General features: G+C 50.7%; 2 protein-coding genes across 2 annotated transcripts in view; one reads left to right on the top strand and one right to left on the bottom strand.

The window, feature by feature from the left end:
* Positions 1-1,910, top strand: part of TIMM22 (translocase of inner mitochondrial membrane 22) — a 5,572-nt gene extending 3,662 nt beyond the window's left edge. Inside the window, exons 2-3 of the mRNA XM_019650482.1 lie at positions 349-421; positions 1,825-1,910. Coding sequence (XP_019506027.1) covers positions 349-386 — 38 coding nt within the window. The 3' untranslated portion in view covers positions 387-421; positions 1,825-1,910. The remainder of the gene's footprint in view (positions 1-348; positions 422-1,824) is intronic.
* Positions 1,911-4,374: 2,464 nt separating this feature from the next.
* The window catches only part of ABR (ABR activator of RhoGEF and GTPase), a 218,876-nt gene continuing 214,462 nt past the window's right edge, over positions 4,375-8,788 (bottom strand). Inside the window, exons 22-23 of the mRNA XM_019650398.1 lie at positions 7,667-7,814; positions 4,375-7,042 (exon numbers count right to left, since the gene is read on the bottom strand). Of these exons, the coding sequence (XP_019505943.1) occupies positions 6,953-7,042; positions 7,667-7,814 (238 nt within the window). The 3' untranslated portion in view covers positions 4,375-6,952. The remainder of the gene's footprint in view (positions 7,043-7,666; positions 7,815-8,788) is intronic.

Below are 8,788 nucleotides of genomic sequence, written 5' to 3'. Positions count from 1 at the left end.
CTGTAATGTGGACTTTTTCTGTGTTTATGATTTGGGCTTGCATGAATTCTTCTTTTTATAGGCTAGAAGTTGGTTAATGATTTTAAACACGAGGCTTATTGGGGAACCCAAGAAGAGATTTTAATTACTTCTTAAATGCTGCACTTGGTTTCAGCACTCTGGTACCCCCTGCTGGAAGCATCGGTGAACACATTCAAATTTTAGGAACTACATACTTTTGAAAGAGAAAAAGATTAGGTTTCCTTTGGGGAGGGACTAAATTAGCCAGCTAGAAACCCTGTGTTTTTATCCTAAATTGTCTTGTCTGGCTTTTTTCTTTGGCTCTAAACTGCACTTCTCCACCCGCAGTACCGGGGAAAATCAGACTGGAAGAACAGTGTCATTAGTGGCTGTATCACTGGAGGAGCCATTGGTTTCAGAGGTTAGTAAACAACGCTTGAGTGGTTTTCTTTGTGGCCTTGGACAGCATGCTGAAGCTGACATTTCCAAACAGATGAGTGTTCCACGGACAGCCCAAGGCATATGTGGTCACTTGATATTCGTCCCTTCTGACAAATAAATCACATTTGCTTCTGTGTCAACTCAGTTTTGGAAACTTGTAGTGTCCAGATCAGTTTGTCATCCTTGGCACTGTTGACATTTTGGACCAGATAAGTCTTTGTAGCGGGGAGAGGGAGGTTGTCCTGTGTATGTAAGGATGTTTAGCAGCATCCCTGGCCTCTACCCACTAGATGCCAGTAGCACCCTTTAGTTGTGAAAACAGAAAGTGTCTCCAGAGGTTGCCAGATGTTCCCTGAGGGGCAAAATTGCTCCCAGGTGAGAACCACTGGTAGATCTAGGTCTATCTTAGAAAAAAAGAACTGCCCTCAAATTGGAACTATGGGAAGAACTTCCTCACAGTAATTAATTCCTGGAGGATGTTGATATGCAGGATAGTACAGAAGCATAGCTAGGTCCCACTCAGTTTGAGGAAGCCCATTTATCCACATATCAGGCTCTGCTGAACTTTCAGCTCCATGCCTTTCCAGGTATTGAGACATTTTTCTTAATACTATACAAGAGTCAGTTTTAATCTTGTATATGTTATCACGGTAATGTCTGTGCAATTGAGGATTCTTAGATTTCTATCCGTGGGAAGCCAAATATACATATTTGAGAAATGTTGGATTATCAGCTGGAAACAGAGAAAGAAACCAGCTCCCTGCCATGTAGGATGTCAGTGGCTTGACTTGCCTAACGGTGTCCATTGCTAGGCCACTCCCCCTCTGCTGTATCCTGACTTACCCAAAGCAAAAAAGCCCGTTTTCTCATCTTCTGCGAGACAGAATGATTCGCTATCATTAAGAACCTGCTTTTCCTCCTCAAACAGCCATTTATGAATTAGAGAGTAACTTTTCCTTTGGTTTTCCCATCACTCAGCTTTGTCAGGGCCTTTGAGAAGCTCAGCTCCCTCTAGGACCGCTTTGATCACCTTCCCAGGAATTTATTCCATAAACAAATCAGGGTAACAGGCCATATGCTTTCACTTGATTCCAAGGGCTGGTTTTCTTAACCAGTTTCCTGTCTGTGAGGGGCTATTTTCATGAGACTGGAAATATTAATTCTTTGGAATGAGAAAAGTTAAATGAATGTACAGTTAGATAAAGCACACTGGATTAGATCATGTCCACGGCTTCACCGAAGTCTTACAGATCTCTGATAGGCAGACTGACTTAGAATGCTTCAGCTGGTTTCTTTGCATCTGTGGGTATGCAGACTTTTTGTGAATGCAGCCCGACCCAGCATCTGTCACCATAGGTAATGTCATTTCTGTTTGCTTTACAGCTGGCTTAAAGGCTGGGGTCATTGGTTGTGGAGGTTTTGCTGCTTTCTCTGCTGCAATCGATTATTACCTGCGGTGAGAGTGATTACCTGCGGTGAGAGTGATTGCCTCCGGGGAAGGACAGCAGCCCAAGATCAGAGCTGCTCTCTGGAGGACATTGTCTGCACCACTCTGGAGCACTGCTTCGGAGACTGAAGACATTTGTTTTTCCTCATAGTTTGGTGTTGTGAGGAGCGGGTTGCTATCTGCCTCCAGCGTCTGAGCAGCCACACTCTCTGCTCCTGGACCCCAGCCAGGCTGCGCAGGGGATGTGCCATGCTGGCTTCTTTCTTCCGGGCAGATCAGGAGTCGGTGTATTGACTTGTAGGAATTAAGCTCCACAAAGGTTCAGTCCTTACCACACCTGGACCTTTGGTTGTTTGGTGTTGTGGGAACAGGCGTGACCTCACATAGACCCAGGAAGCTGTTCTACCTTGGAACTACATGCAGTCTTACATCTCACCTATCAGGGTAGGGCCAAGTAAATTGATGCCTTCCAACCAATTATGTCATTTTGTTTAGCATTCTGCTATTCTTGTTTAAAAATATGTATTTATATTACAGTTTTTAAAGTTTTGGGGTTTTTTTTCGAATTCCACAATTCCCAAAAATGGTGCCAGATGGCCCAAAGATTGAACATCCAAAGGGAAAAAGTGAGAAAGCTCCTGAGCAGTCTGGGAATGTTAGATTCTCATGGTATGTAGAGTGGTGTTAGCCTCACGAGCTTGTTACATCAGCCAGGGCCTTACTCCCAGAAGCCAGCCTAGTCACTTCCTAGGGTGCATTGAAATTTCATGCAGAAGCCCTACTGGCCCCTTCTAAAAACCCTCCTGTGGGCTGGCTAATAGGAATGTCTGCAGCCTGAACCACCTATTTGTTTTATGCTCTGCCCACCGGACCAGGCCTGGCTCCAGGACAACGTGTGAGAGGTCCTGTTATGATTGTCTTGATGACTAAATCACAGCAGCTACTGGCTAAGATCAGACATCGTTGAGGGGCTGTTCACCACTACCCCAGTTCTCTGGTATGTGTTTTGTTTTGAACATATTAGTGTCTTCGACTTGACCTGGGAGCCTTTCTCTAACAGGCTCAGCCATAGGCAAAAAAAAAAAGAAAAAAAAAAAGACTTTTATGTTTGGGATTTGCACAGGGTACTGCTTTACTCTGATGCTTTGATGGCAAGATGAAGTTGATGAACTCAGGCTTTTGCCCTGGTGGGCAGCCAGGTAGTCTTGGTAGCGGCCATGTAATTCTGGCTGCCTGCAGCCAGTGGTAACATCTCCTTTTTTCTTCTGTACAGTACATAACTCTTTTGCCTTTTTTTGCTTTCTTCCCCCTTGTCTGCTGTGCTCTAGCCCACCCACCAGTAACCAGAATGCAGACTCAGCTGAACTGTCCCAGCGTCCCGAGAGTGTGTGTGTGTGTATGTATGTATGTATGTGAGTGATCATGTCAAACCCAGCTGCTAACACCTTCCTCTGGCCATGGCTGCTGTCTCTTTTGGAACGAATGTGAGCTAGTGCGCACAGCTCATGTCCTTCTATGGTGAATTCTATATAACGCCCATCCCAGTCGCACAGGCATAAGGCGTCATGGCCGCTAGGCTGGCTGGAGCACCCTCAGAGGTCTGAGAACACATTTAGAAGTGTTTCCTCCACTGTTCCTAAATTAATCACCTATAAGCACTTTTAGGGCAAGAGCAGACACTCACTCCTACCTGGCACCTGTCAGAGTGCTAGGAATGCCCAGCATCTTCTACCAGCTAGGCTAGTAGGTGAGGTCAGATAACACTGAACTACTGAATGCAAGACATGCTGCTCTCACCACTCGGCCTTGGAAAAGATGAGCCCCAGGGCTGCCAGTAGCCATCAGTCCAATAAGTGCAGCATTGTCCACATTGACTATTCAATCAAGAGAGGAGATGAATAGCTTCCTGTTTTAGATGGCCAAGGAGTCGGTATGAGCTCATAAACCAAACACCAATTTTCAGCGACATCTGTTCCCGATCTCCAGAATAAACACAGTATCCAATGGCTTGCGCCGGTGGGAGCCGACATTCACCCCGCGGGTCTCCTAAAGGGAAACGGCCCTCTGGGGGATCCAGCCTCTCTGTAAGCAGATTAGGCCAAAAGGCTGCCCCAAAGATGAGCCACTTCCAAGGAAAATGCACAGAAAAGTTTACATAAAACAAGAAGCCTCCACTTGAACAGACAACTTCCTGCCATCTCTCTGAGGCAAACTGCCGTTCAGGTCCCTGGGGGGACATTGGTCCTTCATGAAAGGACCTGGCTGGTGGCTGACCTGAAGGCCTTTGTGAAGAGCAAGGACTGGGCTTGGGCTCCCCTCCCCCCAACATGGCCACAGTCTCCATAGGCCATAGGGAAGCCCAAGGGGAGTTAACTAGGTAAATAGATTCCTGGAAACGCACATCTGGATGCAGCTGGAAGAGTTAAATATTTAGATTGGTGGTCTTCCCTGGACTACTGAGAACACAAATGTCCATACCACAGGGCTGAGTTGTGTGCAAATGTTGGGGCTTTGCATTTTTTTTTATTAACATTTTCTTCTCATGTGGTTTACATCCATTTATAATAATCTACATAAGTTGAAACAGAACATAGACAAAAAAATATATCCTTACCAACTTATTGAAGTCAAATATTAATGAAGGGTCCCATCCTACCTGTATCAGCAACAACCGGCAGCCCACAGCCATTGCCAGCAAGGGTTCCTGTAGCCCGTCTGCTGGGCCCCTGTTGGCACAGCCTGCCCTGCTGGGCACAGTGGCTGGGGGTCTGCACTGCACAGTCCCTGTCTCAGGAGAACCCATGGGCTATTTCCTTGGTGCAACTTAATCCAGGTCTGGTACCCGCCCCTCCCCACTCTAGGGGTGGAATTTATAAATATTCTAAGCTTTTTGCATTTTATCCCTTCTAGGTTTCCTCCTGTTCTCACACTGCTTAAGCAATCCTGGGGGCTGCAGTAGTTACCTGGTGCCGAAAAGCAAACATCCCTCGTTTTTGGGGAGGTGGGAGGCACCCATGTTTGGCTGTAACTAGCTCTAGCTGGGCCTCCAGTTCATTACCATCAATGGCTTTGGAAGCAAGAGCCTTCCATGCCGCGTACCACCTCCTGAGTGCCGAGCAGAGACTCCGGGAATGGCCAGGCACTGGGATCAAGTTCTTTCCCCACCTCCTGCCCCAGGGAGCAGGGTGCCTAGCTAAGCTGCTAACTTGGGCAGCTCTTTCCTCTGATGTGTACCGTTCTGCCCAAGAGTGGGCGACAGGTGTCAACAAGACCAGAAAAGGCCTTGCCTCTCAGCGAGCAAGTGCTACAGCTGTAGCGCCAGCAAACCCTTCTTCACAACAGCGCTGAGCTCAAGCTATGGCAGCTGTTCTCTCCAATCCTGAGGTCCTCGAATCTACTCTCTGCCACAGAGGAGAGCCAGGGAGCTTGCACTACAGCTCAAGCGCCTGCAGCCCGCGACTGTCTGCCCTTCCAAGATAACCGCCATAGGCTGGCAGCTGCTGCTCGCATGGGAAGAAACAAGTATTTGGGGCTACTTCTCACTCCCGTACTGAGCAATGGGTCTCAAAGTTGGGAATGGACCCCCTTAGAGCTGATCCCCAACTCTAGAGCAGTGTCAACAACGAGGGTCCTCAGCAAAACCCAGTCCCAAAAGAGGCAGGCGCGTGCCTGCGACTCCTCATCCTTCTCTAACTTGTGGTGTTTCCTCGAGTTCACCTGGAAGGCCGCATCTAGAAGCCAGGGGTGGGGAGGCAGCACCGTGATGGCTGGCGACTGCTGGACTGTGCCTGCCTTTCCCAGGCCCCGGAGCACATGTGGCTGTGGGGCTGCCCCGTGGCAGTGCTTGGCTGTGGAGAATGTGTGTAAAATCTAAGGCAAAGGTACCCCAAGGTACGTGAGGTGCCAGGAAAGGCTCGCCTCCTGGATGGAGCCTGCCTGTATCTGGACACCTGCTTCAGCCATAGCTGCCTTCCTAGAGGTCTGGCGCCACTCGAAAAGCCACTACAAGTCCTTGCTGCTGACAGTGGCTTCCTCCAACTCAGGGACACCCAGTGCTGCAGGGCACTCCTCTGAACATTCAAATGGTCTTGTTTCCTCAGCGGCTGCCTCTCCGCCTGCCCCGATTCTTTCCTGACCCTCTGGCTATCTCCATAGGTCACTTGCGAGTCTTCGTACTCAAAGGAAATAGACCACCAAGGGGGAAAAGGAACTGAAAAGCAGTAGAAGAAACAGTCAAGATGCCTCATGGGTGGGCAGGAGACAGAACAGATAAACCCCAGAAATGGAGATTCTCAGGTGGAAAATTCCAGAAATGTGCTCTCCAGCTCTGGGCTAAGCTGAGGATTAGAGTCTGTCTGTCTCCTTGTCCAACAGTTGCACAAGCTGCAAGGCAAAGCAGGTGTGCTTCCACAGGTGGAAGACAAGGAGAGGGCCGGGGTGGGGGTGGGCGGCACGCAGCAGCACCTGACGGCCACTGCGGCCGCCGCCGCCCAGGACCTTCTCAGAACGCTCAAGGTGATGGAGCGAAAACCGAGGCTGCACATGCATGCGGGCAGGCTGGGAGGGAGGCAAGGGTGGAGAAAACCGAGGGGAGGCTGCCAAGAGACTGCGATCTGGGAGCAGGGCCAGAGAGGATAAGCTGGCAGCAGTTACAGAGCGCCAAATAAAAGCTCTTGGACTGGACTCAGGAGGAAAGAAAGTGTTGGAGGAAATGAAACAACAAAGCAGGTCGTCTGTGTGCCCATACCAGATCGGTCACTACCTTTTCTGCATGACAAATAGACATAAAACAAGTCCCGAACAGCACGGAGCATTAGACACAACTAGAGGTACAGAGAGGGCAGGAGCCCGGGGTGCGGCGGTGAGGCTGGGGGCTGGGTCAGCTGGCTTTGTACAAGGTGGCACAAAAGATGCACGTATTCCAGTTCTTGGAAATCTACGTCCCTTGGAGTCTGGAGTGCTGGGTTTGGGAGTTTTCTATTGTAGTCTTTTCAAGTCTGTGTTGGGTCCCCTGGCTGGAGAGGCTGGCTCGGGCCATCCCCTTACAGCTGCTCCCACCTGGGGCTACACGTCGGTGGAGAAGTACAGTGTGTTCCGCTTCAGTTCTGCGAAGGAGATGGGGGGGTGCTGCAGGTAGTAGAGGAGGACCTGGACCTGTGGGGAGACATGGGAGACTGAGGCAGGGTCCTTGTCCTCGTGGCCCTCCTCTGATTGGCTGAGAAGAAATGAAACCCAGGCTGGGGTCACTGGCTCTGGCCAGGTCCCTTTCCTTGGCAGCCCAGGTGTGTCTGCCCATTTGCAGCAGTAGAGGGCGCCGCAGGGCAGAGGGTGAGGAGCCTGGGGCCACTTCCCAGCCTGTCCTAATCTTCACCTGCTCTAGAGGTTGGCTTTGGCTTGGCAGCCCTGCCTCAGACTGGACCCTGCCCTGCGTCTTGCAGGGATCCCAAGGATGCTTCCTGACCCGGAAGCAATCCTAGAGCTTCCATGGATGAGGACAAGGCCCCCAGGTTTTCCCCATATCCCTGGGCTTCCTTTCTGGGACAGACATTTCCACCTGGGACCACATTCTTGGGCCCCTGGTCTAGGCTCATCTTGTTGTTTTGGTCTTGGAAGGGCAGGGCTTTCCAGAGTCCTGCCTTCATGGTGACAGCCTACGGACCACCAGCCCAGCTGCTCAGGAGCAAAGGGGTGTGGCACTCCAAGCTGCTCTCTTTCTAGTCCTAAGGGGGGGCTTGTCTCACCCTCGATCAGCCACAGGCCAGGGCAGGGTGGGGATACCTGTGCCATGACATCATGAGACCAGATGTCTGCAGCCGATGTGAGGTGTGCTTTGCTCTCCACTTCTGAGGGTCTCAGTAACGTGGGGCCAAACACAGTAGCCAGATTGTGAAGGGACATTTTGTTGATGGGCTCCTTCTCAGCAACCCTGAAAGGGAGGAAAAAGTCATGTCTTAGCAGCCACTCAGAGCTCCAGGCTCTTGGGCTTAGGTATGAGAACTCTTAGAAGGATTCCTGGAGGGTGGTTACTAGCCTTCCTCTCCTAAGGGTAGAGACCTCTTGGTAGGGAGGGGACTGAGCCAAGGGACCCAAGTCCCTGGCTATGTCCCAGTACATTCCTATAACAGATTCCCAGGTCCTGGGCCACCCCCTGAACTGATGGGAAACTGCTAGAGCCAGAAGGACCCACTTCAACACCTTTGCCTTAGAGATAATGATGTTACCGGTCCAAGAACTTTCTCAATAATAATTCATACACCTCACAATCCTTTGGGTAGGTATAATCATCTTCACTGAACAGATGGAGAAACCAAAGTCCAGAGAGGGTAAGTGACTTGCCTGAGGTTACACAGTTAACAAGTGGTAGAGCTGGGATGTGAACCCAGGCAGTCCATCTCCAGAGCCCCTGCTCTTCACCAATCTGTGCTTTACCCATGATCAGTCAAGGTGGTGAGTGGCCCGGAGGAAGTCAGAGTGGGTGGGGCCACAGGTAGGGAGCTGGAGGCTCTGCCCTCTGTGCTGTGGCAGGAACAGCCCTAGTCCCAGATGGAGCCCAGGGGCTGTTCTCCCACTCCTTTCCAGAAGGGTCAGCCACGTGGGACCCCAGAGGTGCCTCCCTTTGGATCTTCCTCTGCTTCTCTTGCATAATTGGCCAGATGCTCTGTAGCCATTACCCCTGAGTAACAGCAGGGGCTGCCATCTGTGGCTGGTGTCCAGGCAGCCCAGTATGACCCAACACATCAGAGAGGCCTTGGGCCTCCCCAGTCCTAGGAAATATTTCTGGGGCTGAGACCCAACCCTCCCCGAGCAGCGCCTCTCACCCCACTCCCAACTATACCATCATTCCCACCCTCCAGGCAGGAGTCATGGGTGCTCCCGCTGACTGCTTTGGAAACGGGCAGA

The sequence above is a fragment of the Hipposideros armiger genome, unplaced genomic scaffold (assembly GCF_001890085.2).
Source record: "Hipposideros armiger isolate ML-2016 unplaced genomic scaffold, ASM189008v1 scaffold_141, whole genome shotgun sequence".
In the NCBI taxonomy this organism is placed as follows: domain Eukaryota; kingdom Metazoa; phylum Chordata; class Mammalia; order Chiroptera; family Hipposideridae; genus Hipposideros; species Hipposideros armiger.
The sequence above is the reverse complement of the archived record's forward strand: the minus strand, read 5'-3'. Positions and strand labels throughout refer to the sequence as shown.